Source organism: Octopus sinensis, linkage group LG18 (genome assembly GCF_006345805.1).
Source record: "Octopus sinensis linkage group LG18, ASM634580v1, whole genome shotgun sequence".
NCBI lineage: Eukaryota > Metazoa > Mollusca > Cephalopoda > Octopoda > Octopodidae > Octopus > Octopus sinensis.
This window is the reverse complement of record NC_043014.1, coordinates 24,174,929-24,198,840: the sequence shown is the minus strand read 5'-3', so window position 1 is coordinate 24,198,840 and position 23,912 is coordinate 24,174,929. Positions and strand designations below refer to the sequence as shown.

General features: G+C 36.9%; 1 protein-coding gene across 1 annotated transcript in view; it reads right to left on the bottom strand.

The window, feature by feature from the left end:
* The window catches only part of LOC115221209 (5-oxoprolinase), a 180,558-nt gene extending 157,029 nt beyond the window's left edge, over positions 1-23,529 (bottom strand). The window contains 3 exon segments of the mRNA XM_036510593.1: positions 358-464; positions 8,295-8,420; positions 23,311-23,529. Of these exon segments, the coding sequence (XP_036366486.1) occupies positions 358-464; positions 8,295-8,420; positions 23,311-23,529 (452 nt within the window).
* Positions 23,530-23,912: the final 383 nt, after the last annotated feature.

Here is a 23,912-nt window from a genome sequence, read left to right as displayed (position 1 = left end):
TACCTAATTTCAGCATTGAGTGTTATACAAATGCCCAAACTAGATGTCATTGCATTGTACATAAGGTACAGTCCATCCCATATCAAGATACTGAATTATCCTCAAACAAGAGGCCTATTTTGAATTGCTACAACAAAGTGGACACCAGGTGATGGTTTTAAATCTGCAACACACTAAATATACCACCTAAGAACAGGTACAAGTCTGATGGGCTTCCACACAATTTATGTCTACCCAATCACATTCACACAAGGTTTGGGTTGATCTGAAACAATGGAAGAGGACACTACCCAACATGTGCAGCAGAAGTGAATCCCAAGTCACACGTTTGCTAAGCAAAAAAAAAAAAGAACTTACATGTAAGAATGCATAAGAATGACAGCAAGGCTTTTAATTCCTTGACCATAGACAGTTTCCAGGTCCTGCTTTAGTTTCTTGGTGTTTATTTCTGACCATTCATGTAACTGCAATATAGAGAAACTCATGAATAATGAAGAGAAAAACGACATTATTTTAAATATTGCTTTTACATATTGAGCCTGCTAACATCAAAAGTTTGGGAAATGGTGATGGATTCTCCTTCACTCTCAGTGATGGGTATTTAGTTACTTGACAAAATGAAATTAATGTGTAAGTGGTTGAGTATTGCACAAGCACATGTACCATTATTGCAAATTTCAAATTGAGTAAGTGTGACACAATGTTACAAAGCTGGACCTTTGAATAGCAGGCAAAATAGAGAAAGAGGGAAAGAGAAAAAGACCTCAGCACCAGATTGGTACATTATTCATGGAACTCCCCCTCACTACTTCAAAAAGGGATTTGATCATGGTAACAAAGTGCGGACAACAGGAAGGAGAGATATTAAGGTCTTTCAAGACAAGAGACCAAGAAGTCATGCTGATACTATGGAGGACCTTTGATCTCAGTCTCCTGGACTACTGCTGTCATCTATGGTCACCACATAGTGCCAAGCTAACAGTTGATCTTGAAGCAGTCCAATGTTACTACACTAAAAAGATTGTAACAGTGCAGCAGATGAGCTACTGAGAGAGACTAAAATAACTATGACTTTATTCTCTGAAGTGAAGATGCAAGAGATATGTAATAATCTACATATGGAAAATTCTGGAAGGGTTAGCACCTAATTTCAGCATTGAGTGTTATACAAATGCCCAAACTGGATGCCATTGCATTGTACATAAGGTACAGTTCATCCCATCTAATGTCAGGACCAAGTACTGCAATAGCTTAGGGTTCTAAGACTAACAGCTCTTCAGTGTTCTACCCACCAAAATTAAGAAACCAACTCAATGGATATGTATGTCTTCAGAAAGGAACTGGACATTCTCCTATTCACACTACCAAACGAACCAAAATCCTGGCATAAGGTACACAAGGGTAAAAGCCCATGCAGGAATGGTCAAAAACTAATATTGCTTTTTACAAACAGAATCATTAACAAGCCAAACAAAAAGCTTAGCAGTATTTTGTTCATCTTTACATTTTGAGTTCAAATTTCACCAAGATTGAATTTGCCCTTCATTCTTTCAGTTGCACACACAGTCCAATGTAATTGACAAATTTTTAGCATATCATTGTGGTTAATGGTGGAGTTTCAAGTTCTTAGTGCTTTTTGGCTGGGACTTGCATACTATATGAAGCATAAAACATCAATCTTCAGCTTATATAGAGTAGAGGATCCCACTGACAATCCTCTAACTGGGCCTGCACATCCTAGCACCAGCCCTGCATCTATTGCTCTTCCAAGCAGATTTAAGAACACCAAAACAGCTCTCTACTTACTTGCCAAAAAACTATCTTTGACTAATATTTAATCATACAGTAAAAGCTTTTTTCTTTCACAGTGCAATTATTTCAAGGTATCATTTTAACACTCCCAGTACTAAATTTATTAACATCAATTTGACTCTCATTTAAACACCCTTGTGTTGGGTTAAGTTATCATTAATCTGTGTTGGAACATGTGGTGATATTACTGATCACTGGAGGGTATTCAAGGAAAATTCAGCTGCTACATAACATGTAGGTCAAACAGTTTGATTTCTATTCCAGATATAGCCATTTCTCCTCAATTCTCACAGCCTTGAGAAAAGCAAGATGTCAAGTGTTTGCATTTTCTAATTACTATTAACTGAAGTCATCAGCCTTCTGCAGTTACTCAAACTTCTAGAAATAGTAGCCAAATTTGATTAGATGTGTTCCAGGTGTTATCATTCCAGCCTTTTATTAGATATATTATACAGGGGACCACATTATCCAATGTGTCCTTCCAATTTATAAGGAAAGGTGTGACTTGAGGAAGATTTGGCTGCTATTTTAGCAAGTTAAGTAACAATGTGGATGAGAGCCTTCATTTTGCTGGTTCTCAGTTGTCTTGTATGACAGATAATTCTCTAATTAGATAAAACTTATTTTAATTAAAAATGTTAAATATTTAACGGTGCCCCAGCATGGCCGCAGCCTTCGGGCTAAAACATTTTTAAGGATTTAAGGATTATATCGTAACTTTATTTAAAATATGGAACCAAACATTTAATACTAGCATACCTATCTCATCAAAAATGTCAATAGTTTTATTAATGATAGAAAATTGCGCATCAACACAATGGGAAAAGCCATTGATAAATGTCAGCAATTTAGTAAATATATGTACATCACTGCCTGGACTCTAATTATCTGTTTTGGTAAGGTTTCTACAGTTGGATGCCCTTCTTAACACCAACAACTTTACAGAGTGTGCTGGGTGCTTTTTACATTTCACCAACACGTGCATTTACATAGCACTGGTACAAGTGCATCTTACGTAGTACCAGCATGAGTGCATCTTGCATAGCACTAGCACCTGTAAGGGACATGCCTGAATGTATGGATGGCCACAAATTTACTTAGTTTGAAGTATCTTTTCAAGTACAGCAAATCACCTCAACAGCTAGTCAATTGTCACTTCCTCAGTAAGGCCCAGCATCTGAAGATCTTTTTTCATCACTTTGTCTTTCTGGGTCTAACCCTTCCTCAGCTTCTGTCCACAATTAGAGATTAGCACTTCTTTAAGTAGCTGTCCTCATCCACACACATTACATAACCATACCAGTACAGTTTTCTCTCTTGCACACAATATCTGGTGCCTCTTCTACCCAGTTTTCCCCTTAAATCATTTACACACTGTCGTATGTACACACTGACATTACCCATTCAGTGAAGCATGTTGGCTTCATTTCTTCCTAACTTTCGCAAGTCCTCTGTAGTCATAACTTGTGTTTCACTGCCTAGCTGTAGCATATCTGTACATACATAGGCATCATACAATCTGTCTTTCACTTTGAGGGAGAGACCCTCTGTTACCAACAAAGGTAGCAACTCTCTGAACATTTCCTAACATATTCTTATTCTACAACTACACTTTCTCCTCCGCTGCTAACTTGATTGCCTAGGTAACAGAAGCTATTTACTGCATCTAAGGATCCCCCAGAGCATTTGAAGAAGTCTATTGTCTATTGTATGCGTACGAAGGGTGTTTATTAAAGGTTTCCCCTGACCCACTTCCCAAGGACTGGGATAAATGAAACTTAGCATAATTATTAGTTCTTCTCTACATAGCCACCACCAATGGTGATACACTTCTCACATCGCTTTATGATGCTGTGAAGACCTCGCCTGTAGAAGTTGGTAGATTGTGTCTGGAGTCAAGACCTTACCTCGGAAATAAATTCATAAAGTGTTACTCCTTCAAAAGGAAGTTGGAAAGAAGTGGAAGTCAGACAGTCCAAGGTTGGGAGAGGAAAGATTTCATGGCTGCAGGAGTGTGCCTTCATCTGGACAACATGCACATTGTGAACTGGGGCATTGTCTTGGAGGAGGCAAACTCCTTTGGTTATCATGCCACACCTCTGCTTTGATGGTGTCCTGCAATTTCTGCAGCAGAGAAGTATAATATGCCCCATTAATTGTGGTGCCCTTTGCCAGAAAATCCATCATCACTACTCCACACTAGTTCCAAAAAACTGTGAGCATCATCTTGCCTACTGAGGGATGTTGTGTTTTGTACGAAACGCAACATCCCATACTGCCTAGCCAGAAGAATTTGTACCTTTGTAGAAGATGCAAATATCAAGAACAAAAGCCTAACAGAACTATAACAGTACTAAGAGAATTTTTGCTTAAACAAAAATACCCATCTTTACTTATAGAAAATGGCATACAGGAGGCTATAAAAATACCCATACAACAACCCAAAGAAGATGAAAACAAGAACAAAAATCTTGCTGAAGGTTGCACCTGAGCCTTCTTTGGAAGTGGTGAGTTATCATGCTTCCATTGCTTTGGCTGGACTTTAGTCTCAGGATCATAGTGATGGGCCCATCACTATGATGGGCCAAAATATTTCTGCCAAAATAAGTCTGCCAAAATATTTCTCCTTGTTTTCTTGGCACATTGCCAAAAGATTCTGGAAGTAACTGACTTGTTCCTACTTCTGAAAAGGTGTGAGCGTCTGGGGAATCCATTGTGCAGACAACTTCCGCATGTGCAAATGGTCATGAATGATTCGTTCCATGGACCCTACACTTATGTTCACTTCTTGGGCAGGTTCCACTTTATGGATGGTGTCATTATCAATTGCAGAATGTGGCCATCCAGGAAGAGGAGCAGACAGGTAGGTTTGTTTGTTTGTTTGTCTGTTTTACAGATTTTTACAGTTCCAGTGATGGATTGGATCTGTAGTCTTCAAATTAGCTTTCTCCTTTCTGGTTTTGAGAAACCTAGATTCTCAAGATTGGTATTTAGGCAGTGTGTTACATATGCCAGGGCCTTAATAATTACAGGTATAAACATGAACTTGTAATCTGGATAGAGTAACTGTAGAGTTCAGCATAGATATTCTTTTTCACTCATCTTAGCTTTATGCTAACATCTGCTGGGCAGCTAATTTCCACAACTATGCACAGTTTCTCTTCACTATCCCAAATCATTATATCAAATCTATTGTGCTTACATTTTACTGAGGTCTTCACTGGGACATTCCACCAGTACTCCTTTTTATTATAAGTGGCTGTAGCTTCTACTATACTGTGGGTTCTTATTTCTTTGTCTTCGGGTTTATCTTTCTCACAGATTTCGTTATAGTGTCCTAGCTACAACATCATGTCTTATCAGTAGATAATACCATGATGACATTTTCGGACAACTACTTATGATGTGGGTGATATTTTCGATGTTAACTCCACAAAGTCTGCATCAGTTGTCACATTTTACTGCATCTCTATCCCTCCCTTTTATGCATCAGGCACTTGGTTATATTTCCTGTTCCTGGATTTCAAGCGCATGCATGTATGTATGTCATTGTTCAGTTTTATTTCTTGCTAATAGAGAAAGAGCCATTTTCTAACCTATATTCAAGGCTCCTTTATTGGAATTTCAACATCAACAACAGGGTATTTTTGTTTGTTTATATGTATGTATATGCGCAGATTTATATGTATGTATGTAAGCATACATATGTCTTCTTTGAGTTTCCATCTACCAAATCTACTCACAAGGCTTTGCTCAGCCCTACAACACAGTGGAAGACTAATACATGGTAAAAGTTGAACAGAGATTATTGATGCCCTCACCTCCCACCTCAGATAAGAGAGCTTATGAAATAATCTTATTGTAAAAATTCAATGGACAGCACTGAGCCCTGTGCATGGTCTTGTTGTTCTGATGTTAAAAATTTTCTTGCCAACCATTAGACAGGTAACTACTCTAAATCATTAGAGGACATCATCTCCAACTCTAATAAATTTACCCGTAACATGAGTATCAAGATCCAATAACTTTATGTCACTTCAAGCTAATGGGGAGTTCTGATTGTACACTTGTAATCAGTGTGACTAATGTACTCAAAAATATGTCCAACTTATAAGGCAAAAATTTTCTTTATGTTGTGTAGGTCAGTGTAATTGTAATTGTGTGGCTGCAGTTTCAGCTTATTGGGCAAACAAAAAGAATTCTGGTTGAAAATGACACATATTTCAGAACATTCTGAATTCAATATGGGTGGCATGTGCAGCATTGGTACCACGCAAGCACAAAAAACCACCCAATAGTGCAATTTGGGAGACTGCAGCAGTCCAACTTGCCAGGAAAGAACACCGTAATGCTGAACAGGAATACAAATTGCACAAATCAGAGATCAACAGGAAAAAGCGCAATAGATCAGCCAACCATCTCAAGCAAGTGACAAAAAAGGCAGTGATTGAATTCGAACAGCACATAGCAACCAACCCTGAGAGCAAAGTGTCCTGGAAGTATGGACATTCAAAGCAGAGACCTCACTCTCCAGTTGGTCCCCTTTGCAATCCCCACACAGGGCAGATTACTGGCAATCCCAAAGAATGTGCAGAAATCATTGCCGGATGCTGTGCAGGCATCTTTACTGTTGAAGATCAAAATGTTCCATCTCCATCACCTCTGACACAGGACTCTATAACTACTATGAAATTTACACCAGCAATGCTACAGCGCCACTTAAGAATAAACGTAACTATGCCTCTCCTGGTCTCGATGGTGTTACATACCTTCTTCTCAAGCGCGGTGGGTACTTTCTTCTAAACCAGTGTTATCCCTATGTTCAAAAAAGGTGACCACACATCACCTGTCAACTATCGCTTCGTTAGTTAGCTGCATCACCAAACTGATGGAATCCCATGTCAGAGAAACCCTCTGGAACTTCTGGAAGTCTCACAGCCTCATCCAGCCATCACAATTTGGATTTATTCCTAACTCCCGCTGCTGTAATCAACTCATCGAGTTTCTTGAGGACATTACCCGAATCACTGATCGCGGATCCTGGGTGGATGTTGTTTACTTGGACTTTGCTAAGGCTTTTAATTCTGTGCCACACAAAAGACTCATGGTGAAACTCTCTGCAATGGGTGTAAGAGATGATCTCTATAACTGGTTGAAGTCCTTTATTATCGACCAAAAAGAGGTTGCCACAGTTCTAGGACAGCACTCTTCACCCTATGAGATGACATCTGGTGTACCACAGGGATCTGTTCTTGGCCCCCTTTTATTTGTTGCATATGTTAATGACATAGATGCCAACTTAAAGAATGCCACAGTGCTGAAATATGCAGATGACATCAAGCTATACCTCGAAATAAAGAGTATACCTACACACTATAGATCTTTATTGCAATCAGACCTGGACACAATGCAGCAGTGGATCATGGACTGGCAACTCAAGCTGGCTGTGGACAAATGTACTACCATGCATTTTGGGAAGAAAAACCCAGTGTCTACTTACTCCTTCCACAACACTAATCTCAAAAAGTCTTCTTGTGAATGTGACCTGGGCATTATTGTCGACAGCGATTTGTGTTGGACAAAACACATTGCTAAAATTGCCAAGAAGGCTGAGGGTGTCTTGGCATCACTCACCAAGTCCTTTATGAGCCGCTCTCTGGCTATCTATCTGCGGCTTTATATAGCTATGGTAAGACCTCACCTGGAATTTGCATCACCAGTCTGGAACCCCTATCTTGCCCAGGATATTAATCATCTGGAAGCCGTTCAGCGATGTGCAACCAAGAGAATACCCTCCCTCAGGCATTTTCCATATTCTGAACGCCTTACTTCCCTGGGCATGGATACATTGAAACTCCGACGTCAGGCAGCTGACTTGGCAGACACGCATAAAATTATTAACCATCTTACAAACAATAACTCTGAGCACCTTTTCAAACTCCATCTGTCTAACACCTGTGGACATGTTTACAAAGTCAGAAAACAGCACAGCTCCCATGACTTTTGGAAACATTTTTTCATGCTAAGAATTGCTGAAGCATGGAACAAACTGCCGGAATCAGTTATTAGTTGTTGGAGCACTGCATCCTTCAAAACTTCCATGCTTCCTGAGATTCGCCAACACTACACCTGATTTTCTCCCCTCCATACACACTCAAGCATGTATCTGACTCATACACTGTTCACTCTCCAGACATTTGTACATTACTGCATATGCTTTATGCGCACTTTTGACGAGTTGTGGTGCAGCTGAGCACTGTATAAAATAATTTCATTATATATTATAAACATCTTTTTACTTTTTTTAGACTTGTCCCTTGTTTTTAATGCAATTGGATGTGAGTTGTATAAAATTTGACTGCTATTTCTTGCAGGTTGAGCAATTATGTAGAGGTTCCCTCATTGACACATCAATACAAAGGGCAGTTGTAGTAAAGATAAGATATGTTAGAAGACCTAGAATTTTGATTAGATGCTCTCACCTTTTCCCCTGTAATACCTGTGACAACTTTACAATCCAGCTCCAATTTGCATTTATCTTGTTTCAACAGCATTCGTTCCTCAACCTCAATGACCTCTTCATATAAAACTTCAGGTGTAGTTATCTCCTGTAAATAAAATAACACAAATAGATAAATAAGGGTAAATAATGATGACTTTAGAAAAAATATCTATTTGAAATGTAGGTAACAGATGATTATGAAAAAAACATATCTATTTGAAAAGTAAGTAACAGGTGATTATGATAAAGATATCTTTATTTACTAAACACGTCTAACTGATAAGATCACTTAACATTACTGGTCCATGCTAGTATGGGTTGGACAGTTTGACAGGATCTCATGAATCCAAGGACTGGATCATGTACTAATGTTTGTTTTGGCATGGTTTCTATGGCTGCATGCCCATCCTAATGTCAGCTACTTTACAGCATGCACTGGGACCATACACTGTTGGTTCTACAAGGCTGTGGTCTGAAAAAGTTGTTGGATCACCTTCACATTACAGATAATATTTATATTATTTATGAAGCAGAGATCGAAGATGTTGTTACTGCTGATTGGCTGGAGTATCACTTGTTCCATAAACTGTATATTCGGAAGTTCAAGTAATGATTCTGCATACATTTGTTCATGAAATGACATTCAAGAGAGAAGGTGGCATTCAGACCATTTAACATTTGGAAGGTTGAAATCACCCAGGATGACTACATTGATGTATTGGTACAGTTTGGTCAATACCCATTCTATGTATCTGAGGCTATTCTCAAATTTACCATCATATTTTGGGGTGTTTATTGGATGATATTGTGTACATATTACCACATCAAGTTACTTTCAATGTACTATGAATGTATCACAAGTCAAGTTTGAATGTGACAACAGAATAAATGGTATGACATCTTCATGAATGTACATCACTACTCTACTGCGACCTCATTTCTTTTGTCAGCATAAATTGTTACATGTATATCTGCATCATTTATTTATGCAGAAAAATGTAATGTAATGGTATGTACGTACGTATGTATTCAAAGTGGTGCTCCAGCATGGCTGCAGTCTAATAACTGAAACAAGTAAATACATGAACATGAGCTACCTGATGTCCATGGATGCTACAGACTGTACATTTTGCCCAGCATGATAATGATTCTGCCAGTTCACCACCTTCAAATAACAATAATCCTTTCTAATAAAGGCACAAGGCCTAGAATTTTGGGGGAGGGAATTAGTCAATTAAATTGACCCCAGTGTTTCAGTGGTATTTAAGTCATTGACCTCGGAAGGGTGAAAGGCAAAGTCGACCTCAGCAGAATTTGAACACAGAATATAGCAGTGGAGGAAATACCACCCAGCATTTCACCCAGGAACATGGACTAGGATCTGAAGAAACATGATGTCATTTATGGGAATGTATGTAACAATGCATTAAAATATTCATAAATTCCATTCAAAAGTTATTATTATTATTATTATTATTATTATATTATGTATATATATATATATATATATATATATATATGAAAAGTTAGGCATAAGAGGAATCAGATGTGGTGTGCTGGTATGGTCATGTGATGCATATGGACGAGCACAGCTGTGTAAAGAAGTGCTGATCTCTAACTGTGGAGGGAACCTGTGGTAGAGGTAGACCCAGGAAGACATGAGACATGGTGGTGAAGCACGACCTTTGAAATTTGAATCCCACAGAGGCAATGATTAGTGACCGAGACCTTTGGCAGTGTGCTCAGCTTAAGAAGACCCGTCAAGCCAAGTGCACCCATGCTGGTGGCACGTAAAAAAAAAAATCAAACTCTGAATGTTGAGCTTGTTGGAGGTAAAGTGGCTGAGTACCTTTTGAGTATTGGGTCTAACAGAGGCGAGGTGGCTGAGTTCCTTTCGAGTGTTGAGCCTACTGGAAGCAAAGTGGCCAAGCTCCTCTTGAATGTTGGGCTTTATGGATGCAATGACCAAAACCTTTGGCATTATGTCGTGCTTGAGAAGAAGACCCATCAAGCCAAGTAAAATTGCAATTGTGGCAGACACCAGTGTCACGCAAACAGTACCGGTGGCACATAAAAGCACCCATTACACTCTTGGAGTGCTTGGCGTTAGGAAGAGCATCCAGCTGTAGAAAAGCATGCCAAATTAGATTAGATTCTGGTGCAGCCTTCCAGCGTGCCAACCCAGTCAAACTGTCCAACCCATGCCAGCATGGACAACAGGCTTATTATCATTATATATATCTTATTATTATTATTATTTGAAGGTGGAGAACTGGCAGATTTGTTAGCATGTTAGGCAAAATGCTTAGCGGTATTTCACTCATTGCTACATTCTGAGTTCAAATTCAGCCAAGGTCAACATTGCCTTTCATCCTTCCAGGGTCAATAACTTAAGTACCACCGAAACAATGAGGTCAATTTAATTCACTAGTTCCAGGCTTTGTGCCTTTAGTAGAAAGGATTATTATTATTATTATTTGAAGATGGTGAGCTGGCAGATTCATTAGCATGCTGGGCGAAATGCTTAGCAGCACTTTGTCCGTCTTTATGTTCTGAGATCAAATTCCACTGGAGTCAACTTTGCCTTTCATCCTTTTGGGGTCAGTAAATTAAATACCAGTTACAGGAGTCGATGTGATCGACTAGTCCCCTCCCACAAATTTTCAGGCCTCATGCCCTTTAGTAGAAGGGATTATTATCATCATTATTATTATTATTTATATTATTTACATTTGACTGATATTTGTTCTCATCTTGTTGGTTGTTAACAACGTTTCGGCTGATATACCCTCTAGCCTTCATCAGGTGTCTTGGGGAAATTTTGAACCCGGCCTCTCATTCCTAAGGTATTTTGTGATGTTATTATTATTATTATTATTATTATTCAGGTCACTGCCTGGAATCGAACTCGGAATCTTGGGGTTAGTAGCGCGCGCTCTTAACCACAACATCGTACACCCATGGGCGTAGTGGTTAAGATTCCGAGTTCAATATTATATATATATAAATTAGAGAAAAACCACTATTATGCAATTCAAACAATGATAGACATAAACCAAATCATAAATAAAAAATAAAATATATTTTTTAAAACATATAACTAGATCACAAAAAGTACAAAAATGAATAATCAATATATAATAAGTAAAAAAAACTATGTATGTTTCATGGCTATAATTAAATTCGAATTACAATTAAATTTAAATTTAATCGAAAATCAACTCAATTTAAAATTATAGTTACACTTCAGGTTAACAATAACAATAAAAGTTAAATAAGCAAATAGAATTAAACAATATTTATTAAAAAATAAAATAATGATTTTTTTCTTATAGAAGAAACACCATTAACTAAATTTGAAACTTAAAACATTAGGACCAGTTGCCTACAATACATTTATTATATTAAATATTTAAGGTAAAAAAAATAGAGTAAATAGATAGAAATGTATTTATCTGTGAAGATATAATTTAGCTTAATATAAAACATTAATAAACTATAGAATATCTTTAACCTAGCTATACTCTAATCTACGTATATAAAAGAGGAAAAAAACTTGCGCACTTTGGCTTTAGTAAGGGTTCAATGGCACTAGATCCGGTCAGATTCGCTCCAAAATTTACAGGGACATGTAAAAAGAGGCGAGGATGTGACTGGGCTAGGTTAGAAATCCCTATCTCAAAATCTGTGGAAAAAAACCCACACTTTGACAAGTGTTTGTTGTTTCTCTCTAATGGTTATCACCCTTTCTTTTTCCATCTCTTTCTTTCCTCCCTTCCCTTCACTTTCTCTCTATAACAACGTTTGAAGCCTCCAATATCTTTCCCCCACCATCTTCGCCAGCGCTGTCAATCTTTCTCTATACGTCTGTCTGCACTTTCTCTCTATAACGAAGTTTCACAGCTTCACCGTCTCTCTGTCACTCTTTCCACCACCACCTTTCTCACTGTACTTCTGCCTCTATCTATAGAGAGAGAAACTGTGACAGTAGCAACAGTTTAAATATTTCCGTCTTTTAGAACGGTGACATATTATCGCCCACCACAATTGCACAATCATAACAGATATTATTAATCAGATATATTGTGTTAATTTATATATATATATGTGTGTGTATATAAATATATATATAATGTGTATACATATATATCTTTACATATGGGGTTCGAGGGAAAATGGGATCTTTTGATCTTGATCGGAAGATTTGATATGCGTGCGTGTATATGTGTGTGAGGGAGAGAGTGTGTGTGTGTGTGTGTTTGATAGGTTGTGTGAGACACACATACACACACACACACTTACACACACACACACAAGGAACACCAACTTCTACATTAGACAAAAAAAATAAAAACAATATCTATGAATCTGATCATAAAATAGCCAACACAAAACACTTACAAACACACATACATACACACACATACATACACGCACACACACACACACACACACACACATGGAACGCCAACTTCTACATTAGACAAAAAAAAATTAAAACAATATCTATTGTAAAAATTTTCTACTATGATCTCACATTTTCTATGTATGTGTATATACCTTAAAAGACGTGATTAGACAGAGGTCCAATAGCATAGTTCTCAGAAACAGACAATGTACAAATTCTTTCTGCACAACTCCTGAAGCTGTTTTCTGCGAAGATATTTTCACTTCACTCACTCTATCTCTCTTTCTCACCCTCTTTCTCTCTCACATACACACGCATAAGCACACATGCCACACACACACACACATATACACACACACATGTCCATTTCACATATCTTCTTTCAATTTCTGCCATCTGCAAATAAAATTTTTATGGATAGAACTGCTCACAAAAATAGGGATTAATGTATAATTTCTTTTTATGTTCATAATTAAATAAATGTTTTAATGATTAGACAGAGGTCCAATACAATAGCTCTCAGAAACAGACTATGTACAAATTCTTTCTTCACAACTCCTGAAGCTGTTTTTTGATGGGGGTGGGGGAGAAATTTTCATACAGCTGGAGGCTCCAATCGAAACAGGGGACCCGAAATGATAAGGTTGAGAAATGCTGTTATAGATTATGCCTAACCGAAAACGATCACAGTCACATCATTCAAACAGACCGGGTGAAACTGGGCTTATCTATATATATAAAACTGAGAATGTGTATCTGTCTGTCTGTGTGAATCCCTAAAACTTGAGAACTACACAACCAATTTCATTCAAATTTTACACATGCCTTCCTTACTTAGGCTCCATGTAGTGTCATGGGCAAAAAAAATTTTCCATCAATACATATGCTTATTTCCATGTTAATTGATGACATTATAAGGAGCATAGAAATACAGACAGAGATGTTGATTTGAATGTTAAGAACATTAAGGTGTTAGAATTTATCTTCTGACTGAAGATTTTCTTTAAGTTATTTTGATCTGCAAGAGAGGGGGGAGGGATATTCGGTTGAATGGAGACAAAAGAGATTTTCTATTTATAGATATAGGAAAGGGTGAAATAAATGTCAAATTACTGAAGATGTTCTTGTTGCTTATTTTGATTATTTATTTATATATATATATATATATATATACAGATGTATATATATATATATATATATATATATATATTTATTATTATAGGCATCATTATAAAATTTCTTTTTATAAAAATTATTCAACTTAAATTTATTAAAAGAAGAAATAATGTTACCTACATTATTAGTGGTAGAATAACCAACTCCAAATTATTACTAGAGAAAACTTTTTTACATTTTCGATTAACACGAATGAACTGTTCAATAATATTTAAAATCTCTTTTATTAAAGTTTTAACTTCATCCCCATAAGGAACGATTAACCAAATTTTATTCCTATTATTTATATTTTTATTATTATAATTAACACTATTATTATAATACTATTATTATTATTACTATTATTATTATCATTATTGGAGGTCTCTAAGGGACAACCTGCTAAGAGCCACAGACCAGATCTGTGGTTGGTGCAAAGTCCCCTCGAGACCCAAGGTAACGTAGTGGTGGAACAATATTGTTGACAGGGCTATTAGACAAAAGAAACAAGCTTGGAAGGACTGGAAGAACGGTGGTAGCAGGGAAGTGTATCAGACTGCCAGAAGGGAAGCTAGGAGGCAGGTTTATTTAGCCAGAGGGGAAGCAGATAAGAACAAATTTGACAATGTTCTGCGCTGTGAGGATGAAAGACTTGAGGTATTTCGTGTTGCAAGACAGTGTGTGAGAGAGAATCGTGATGTGGTAGGAGAGAAATGTGTTCGCATGGATGATGGTTCACTTGCGCTAAATGAGGATGCAAAGAGAGAGGTTTGGAGACGCCACTATGAAAGGTTGCTGAATAAAGAAAATGAATGGGATAAAGAGAGCCTGCCGAATGTCGACCCAACAGAGGGACCAGTAATCGACTTAATACCTATGTCTGTCCTTGTTTGTCCTCTCTGTGTTTAGCCCCTTGTGGGTAATAAAGAAATAGGTATTTAAGGCAATTAGAAGCATGAAAACAAGGAAAGCCCCAGGCCCATCAGGAATTACTGCAGAGATGCTCAAAATATCTGGCAGTGCCGGCTATAGCCTAGTCACCCGTATAGTTAACCAGGTGATAAACGAAGGAGTCATTCCCAATGACTGGTGTAGCAGCATAATAGTCAACTGCTACAAAGGTAAAGGTGATGCTTTAGATACAAATAATTACAGAGGTATCAAGCTGTTGGATCAGGTAATGAAGGTTACGGAGAGGGTCATAGCCCAACTAATTAGAGAGAGAGTTAGTTTAGATGAGATGCAGTTTGGGTTCGTGCCAGGGAAAAAAACTACTGATGCTATATTCCTGGTAAGACAGCTGCAGGAGAAATACCTAGCCAAAGATAAGCCCCTGTACCTGGCTTTCGTTGACATGGAGAAAGCCTGACAGGGTCCCCTGATCCCTTATCTGGTGGTCAATGAGGAAACTAGGGATAGATGAATGGTTAGTGAGAGCTGTGCGAGCCATGTACAGGGACGCTGCTAGTAAGGTGAGGGCTGGCAATGAGTATAGTGAAGAATTCCAGGTAGAGGTTGGGGTCCACCAAGGTTCAGTCCTCAGCCCCCTCCTATTCATCATAGTCCTCCAGGCAATAACGGAGGAATTCAAGACAGGATGACCCTGGGAGCCCCTCTATGCTGATGACCTTGCTTTAATTGCTGAGTCACTATCAGAACTGGAAGAGAAGTTTCAGGTGTGGAAGCAAGGATTAGAATCGAAGGGCCTTAGAGTCAACCTAGCCAAAACCAAAGTCCTAATAAGTAGGAAGGTAGACAAATCACAAACGCCTTCAGGTAGATGGCCCTGCTTGATCTGTAGAAAAGGCGTAGGTAGAAACTCTAAGATGCACCAAGTGTAAGCTAAAGACACATAAGAGGTGCCGCAATGTCAAAGGAAGGTTAACTAGGAAGATAGTTTTTGTATGTGGCAGATGCTCAGGAGCAATAAACACTGAAAATGTGCAGAGACCAACTTCCACCACATTCCAGGGAGAAAAACTAGAAATAGTTGATAGCTTCCGTTACCTAGGTGACCAAGTCAGTAGCTGGGGTGGGGGTGCTGAAAGTGTAACTGCTAGAGTAAGAATAGCCTGGGCAAAGTTCAGAGAGCTCTTACCCCTGCTGGTGACAAAAGGCCTCTCGCTCAGAGTAAAAGGCAGACTGTATGATGCATATGTACGAACAGCCATGCTACATGGTAGTGAAACATGGGCCGTGACTGCTGAGGATATGCATAAGCTCGCAAGAAATGAAACAATTATGCTCCGATGGATGTGTAATGTCAGTGTTCATACTCAACAGAGTGTAAGTACCTTGAGAGAAAAGTTGGACCCAAGAAGCATCAGTTGTGGTGTGCAAGAGAGACGGCTGCGCTGGTATGGTCATGTGACGAGAATGGATGAAGATAGTTGTGTGAAAAAGTGCCACACTCTAGCAGTTGAGGGAACCTGTGGAAGAGGTAGACGCAGGAAAACCTGGGACGAGGTGGTGAAGCACGACCTTCGAACCTTAGGTCTCACCGAGGAAATGACTAGAGACCGAGACCTATGGAAGTATGCTGTGCGTGAGAAGACCCGGCAGGACAAGTGAGACCATAACCCATGGCCTCTACATGGGATGTAGCCAGTCCACTTATGCATACCTTCCCTTCTTGGGACACAAAACTCTACTTGTGAAGACCTTTTGAGGCAAGTGAGAATCAGAATCAAAATTGAAATCAATCAACATCAATGGAAAGTGTAGCTGTGATACCAGTGCCGGTGGCACGTAAGCGAACCATCCAAACGTGGCCATTGCCAGCCTCACCTGGCCCCTGTGCCGGTGGCACGTAAAAAGCACCATCCGACCGTGGCCGTTTGCCTGTGCCGGTGGCACGTAAAAAGCACACTAGACTCACGGAGTGGTTGGCATTAGGAAGGGCAACCAGCCGTAGAAACATTGCCAGATCAGACTGGGCCTGGTGCAGCCTTCTGGCCTCCCAGACCCCAGTTGAACCGTCCAACTCGTGCTAGCATGGAAAGCAGGCGCTAAATGATGATGATGATGATTATTATTATTATATTTCTTTTTAATATTATTTGTTGAATTCGAATAGGTTACATATGTATAATACGACCACAATATGAAAGCTTAAAAATTTTCTGTTTTTATAATTGTATAATAGATGGGAGGGTTGATCAGAAACTCTATTAAAGAAACAGTGTCTTAGAGATGGTTTTCGAGGAAAAAAAACGAAAACTTTGCCTTTTTAATAAAAAACAAAAAAACTTTTACCATAGATTTTTAGAAATATAAAACTTAAATAACAGGCATTATATAGGAATTTATGGAAAATTTCCTGTCTCTAATAATACTTTCTACTAAAGGCACAAGGCTTGAAATTTTGGGGAATGAGGCTAGTCGATTAGATCAACCCCAGTGTGCAACTGGTACTTAAATTATCAATCCTGAAAGGATGAAAGGCAAAATTGACCTCAGCGGAATTTGAAATGCAAACGAAATGCCGCTAAGCATTTTGCTTGGCATGCTAATGGTTCTGCCAACCCACGATATTTTCCTGTCTCTAATAATAATTCTTCACAACACCAACATGATTTCACAAACCTTAATAATAACATTAACAGTCATACAAAACTTAATGATAGAGGGGAATTAACCCATATTAATTCCCTTCAAACAAATTTATATTTAGTGATGCAAACAAAACCTGAGACTGTAAAGTTAAAATTAGCTGTAAATTTAAAAACTTATGCTAGAAAAATAACTTAGTTTACCAATGTATAGTTGAATCACAAGGAAAGAAATTCTGTATATAGAATCAACTGAGAACAGAATAAAAATTAGGGTCACTAACCATTTACATAGCTTTAAAAATAGACAAAAAATTAAATCTACTGGTAGATTTAATTTAATCTTAGATGGAAAATTGTTAGTTTTGCTAAATCATACAGAATCTCAAATAATTGCAGTGAGTTGTGTACTGGGGAGGCCTACCAAATTCTTATATCTAAGAACCATCTCCTCAACTCAAGAAATGAGAAAATGTACCTTGAGTACATTCCACAAAATATGTCTTTATTAAATTTAATTAAATTATAAACTTATAGAGTAATATAAAATTATATAATATAAGATTCATATGATATCCTCTATAACTATAATATACAACAAATTTAATATAGCTGATATAACATAATAATTAAATAAATTATATTCAATAAGCATTTTACCTATTGATAAAATAGATTAAAATTAAATCAGTATGTATTTCTTTATTGGAAGAATTTTCTGAATCCATTGGGCTCATAAATTTTGGTAAAGTAGTAAGCTTAATCTATATTCATACCTAACCGAATAATATTGAATAGATCTATGTAATACATAATATATTCTAATCTATTATCTTACATTAATGAACATTTTAAACACTAATTAATAATACTTATTACTTAATTAATAGAGATAGAACTTAATTCTTAAGTATTAAAATTATTTTGTCACTGTTTCTAAAACCACCAGTCGTGATGGCATAATACACCAGATTCTCTATCTATAGCTAATATAAATGACAATTTGGTGTATTATGCCATCATAATTGGTGCTTCCTTGGATATAAGAATCATAAATTTGATCATAAGATTATACAGTAGCTATTAATGTAAATTATTATAGATTATATTAATACTATTCATAATTTAATTTCATAAATAGATTAATAGTCGGATACTTTTAATTGCAACCTCACTGTCAATCTTAATGAATATAAACATACATGTACAAACATACACATGTTGTTTTACCAAAATAAATTAGATCACAACATTAAATTATACATTAATTAAAACTAAATACTATAGAATTGAATGTTATAATCAACACACACACATATATACATACATATATATGTGTGTGCGTGTGTGTATGTGTGCATGTGTTTTTGATAGTAACGGTAAACCTTTTATTGTCATAATTACGCACACATGCATAAAGTGACAAACCATTATGATCTGATATTTTCTCTAAAACTTATTTTCACATGTACACAAATTCAAATTACTTTAGCCAATGGGCATAGATATCAATAGTGTTCGTATGTAGTTGTTTGTTTTATATATCTGTGTGTAAATATGTATATGTGTGTACATTTATTTATGTATATACTTTTATATACGTATGTCTGTATGTACATGTGTATCTATATACATATTTATTCTATTCTATTTTATTTTTATTCTATTTTGATTTTAATTCTATTTTTATTTTATTACTTTATTTTATTTTTTATTATATTTAAATTCATCTGTTAGCTCTCATACACATACACTAAAAAAATAATATCAATTTTATATATTTAGTCTGCTGGAAAGAACAGAATAGTCAACATGTAATTTTTTAATGTCTAATATTTTCCTGATGATATTTTGCTCATAACTTATAAATGCAGATTTATTGCATAAATTTGTAATTTATTGAATGAATACAAATTGAAACAATTATAGGAATGAACGATTATCGATTTATTAATAAATAAATATTAATCATTATCTCTCCATTTTTTCTCTTAATTGAATATGGATTACATACATACATTATATATATATATATAATATATATATATATATATATATATATATATATATATATAACACCAAGTAAGTTAGGGGTTGTGGATCCAACCCTCTAAGGGATAATACTTATCCAATATACTGTTGGTATACTACCCAAATTATTAATACACAAATGTTTTTAATTGCAATGCAATAAACTCACTTATTGTATTAAATGGGTGAAAGTAAAGAAATATTTTACCATTAATTTATATTACAAATAAGAAAAAAGAGAAACACATTAGTTGGTTTATCAGCTTTAGGATAATAGAATGTTGCCTTATTTAATTATCAAAACTACAACCATAATAACATACATATATACAGTATAAGATTCAATACATTTAAGATAAGAATACAAGTAGTTATTAAAAAAACATTAATATAGTAATTTTTTTGTGCCTATACTTGTCAATTATATTGGACAAGTATAGGCACAAAAAAATTACTTTTTTCCATAGGCTGAAACAGCTGTAAGTGATTTTAATGATCCTAACAATTTATATTAACGTTTTTTTAATAACTACTTGTATTCTTATCTTAAATGTATTGAATTTTATACTGTATATATATATATATGTTATTATGGTTGTAGTTCTGATAATTAAATAAGGCTACATTCTAATATCCTAAAGCTAATAAACCAACTAATGTGTTTCTCCATTTTCTTATTTGTTACATATAAATATATATATATTCTATGAAGCTTGTGTACAAACAGCCATGCTACATGGCAGTGAAACATGGGCCATGACTACTGAGGACATGTGTAAGCTCGCAAGGAATGAAGCCAGTATGATCCAATGGATGTGTAATATCAGTGTGCATACCTGACAGAATGCAAGTACCTTGAGAGAAAAGTTGGACCTAAGAAGCACCAGATGTGGTGCGCAAGAGAGACAACTGCACTGGTATGGTCATGTGGCAAGAATGGATGTGGATAGCAGTGTGAAAAAGTGCCACACCCTAGCGGTTGAAGGAACCTGTGGAAGAGGTAGACCCAAGAAAACCTGGGATGAAGTAGTGAAGCATGACCTTCGAACTTTATGCCTCACCAAGGAAATGACTAGTGACCAAGACTTTTAGAAATATGCTGTGCTTGAGAAGACCTGGCAAGCTAAATGAGAGCATAACCTCGTGGCCTATGCCAGGGGCGTAACCAGCCCACTTATGCGTACCTTTTCCTTCTTTGGACACTAAAACTCTGCTTGCGAAGACGTGCTGAGGCAAGTGAAATCAAAGTCAAAATCAAATTCAATGACTAGCATCTGTGCTAGCGGGGTGCAAAGAGCACCATACGAGTGTGATCGTTGACAGAGTGGCTAACCGGCTTCCATGATAGTGGCACATAAAAGGCACCATTTGAGTGTGATTGTTACCAGCGTTGCCTTACTGGCACTTGTACCCATGCTAGTAGGGTGCCAAGAGCACCATCCAAGTGTGATCATTGCCAGAGCAGCTTCCGTGACGGTGATACATAAAAGGGCACGATTCGAGCGTGATCGTTACCAGCGTCACCTTATTAGCACCTGTGCTGGTGGCATGTGTAAAAAGATTTGAGCGAGGTCATTGCCAGTACCGCCTGACTGGCCCCCATGCTGGTGGCACATAAAAAGCAGCCACGACACTCTCGGAGTGGTTGGCGTTAGGAAGGGCATCCAGCTGTAGAAACACTGCCAGATCAAGATTGGAGCCTGGTGCAGCCATCTGGTTCACCAGCCCTCAGTCAAAATCGTCCAACCCATGCTAGCATGGAAAGTGGACATTAAACGATGATGATGATATATATGTCAGTTGTTCGTAAGTCAGAAAAAAAGAATGCTTTAGAATTTTTCCAGTTGTTGGCTATGCCCAGTCTGGAAATTACCATTGGTTTTGCACCTATTACGGTCTTAGCAATATAAGTGGCTCCTCAGATTTGCTGGCCAGAGGAACTTAACACTACTACTGGAGGTAGGAATACAGGAAATCATGCATATACTGGCTCTTTTTTTGGAGGTGGGGGGGGGGAGGACACAACTGGAACTGGTCAAAGGGAGATAACTCTGTCACACTCAGAACAAGATGTCACTGAGTAGAATTTTGTTTCTGGGCTTTTTCTCACAACTAATGGTAACTCTTTCTAATCATAATCAACCACTACATTAAATGTGTATATATGTGTATGTCCACACACACACACAAAGATCAGTTATCATAATCTCATAATATTACTAAAATTAGTCAGTGCCAAAATATTTGTAATGAATTAAGAATTTTCACACAATTATTATAAACTTGTTAGATTCATTAGCATTAATATGTGCATAATTCTTCTAATTCTCACAGTTCCCCTGACGATTTATTACCAGTTGGCAGGAATCATCAAGTTCCAATTTGATTTGGCTTCGCTTCCAAAGCCAGATGCTCTTCTTAATGCCAACCACTTTACAGAGTGAACTGGGTGCTTTTTACATGATACTGGTAGAGGTGCACTTCACGTGGCTTGACACAGTTGCTGTGTCAGCAAAAAGTTTATTTGCAGAATTTATAAAAAACAAAAGCCACAAACTCTAGTCAGATTCATTAGTTGAAAGTAGCTTTGACTGAGGAGATAGAATGTTGAAACACCCAGTGTCCCAAGGTCTCCTTACTCCAATGAATCAAGTGTGTTATGAATATACAATCATCTGAAAAGAGAAGTTGTTCTCCAATGATGAAATACAATAATGATTAGTATATTCACTTTGAATTTGTTGAAATGTATTTAGAATAAATGTGTCATCATAAAAATTATCCGTTTATTAAAATAAAAGCTCTGGATATTGTTAAAATTTTCAAGTCAATCAGTAAATAATCACTACTAGTAATGTATTGTCTATGGAGATTAAACACATGGTAGATGTATGATGATGGAGGTTGATGGTAGATGTGGTGGTGATGGAAGTAGAGATACTTATATACTGAGTTAGTGTGTTTCATGGTATAGGCATATGTGTGTGTATGTACAGACTGACAGAGGAAGTCATTATCATAACCATGGACAATGTTATCAAATGGTTATTGCATTAAAATTAGTGAGTCTCAAACTATAAATTTAAAGAGAATCAAAAATCCAGGTATTGTTATCAAAAATACTTAGATGAAGATGCTAAATGAAAGAAGCCTGTAAAAAATGAAGTCCAAGGAACATGTGGGAATAGTTGTTGAAGGCTGACCTCACAAAGGAGATGATAAAGGAATACAGCAAGTGGTGAAATAGCAGTGTGCTGGAGAAGACCTCCCCAACCCAGACAAGTATGGAAAAACATATGATGATAATGATGATAAATTGTCATAGTCATCAAGTATCAACACTTATCATATATTAACAATTTAGTCACTGACACTCTATTACACAGTATGTAACATATATTACATAAACAACAAGCTTCTAGTTCAATTATACTGACTTGAGTTCAAATCTATTGAACAACAGCAGTTAAAAACTTTAACCCAATTGCTGGACACTGCAAGCTTCACTATGTGGTGGTAGAGACAACAAATTTGTATTTCAAAGGCAATCTGTGGCTCATAAATTAAGGTAGTCTTCTCAGCCAGTGGCACAGTTGCTTGACCAACAAGAAGTTACAGCCAAATTTCTGCAAATTATATCTGTCTTTAAAAAAAATGATGAAAGGAACACTGGAGAATGTTACCCCAAGATGAATAGTCATGATTAGGATGTCTTTAATAATAACTTCTCAATCAAGGATGACCAAGGGTTAATTAACAGCAACTAACTCGTAAAGTAATGCAGTCATCCACCTCTACCTGCAGCATATTTCTTGAAAAAAAAAGAGTTAAAGAAAAGTTACTACACTTACTAAATCAAAGATGTTTGGTCTGGACTGATTACCAATATATAACAAATCTTTAAAGCCCTTTGTTATAACCAAGGCAATCCTTTCTCCTTTGCGTTCTAGTAGGGCATTAGTTGCTACAGTGGTACCCATGCGTATCCAGTCAATATAGCTAGTGTCCAAAGGTTTACCAGCAGGTATACAATGACCAGTTTCCTGTAAGAAAAAAGGAACAAATAACATTAAAAACAAAGAAAGTAGTTTGTTGCATATTCATTTAGTTTTTGTTTAGCATTCATTTATTTTAAAGTTCACTCTGGTGTAGAGGAGATAGAATAAAGGCAGAGTTTTGTAATTGCTGTTTGACACCAAGTCATCCCTAATTCAACAGACTTGGGCAACCTCTGATCATCCTACTTTCTCCAATGTCCTCCCACCATTTTTTTAATAAGATGGTGGAGCATGATTTGAGGGGTATTTGGTTATTATTTCCAGTCATGAAGAAAACTTAGCATAGAAAACAAGCAAAATAGTGTTATCACAGCTATATTTTTATCACTCAGTCAGGTGAGTATGGCAGGGCCCATGACAAGACATCTGAGACTGGTGAAAGGAGGGAGGGGAGG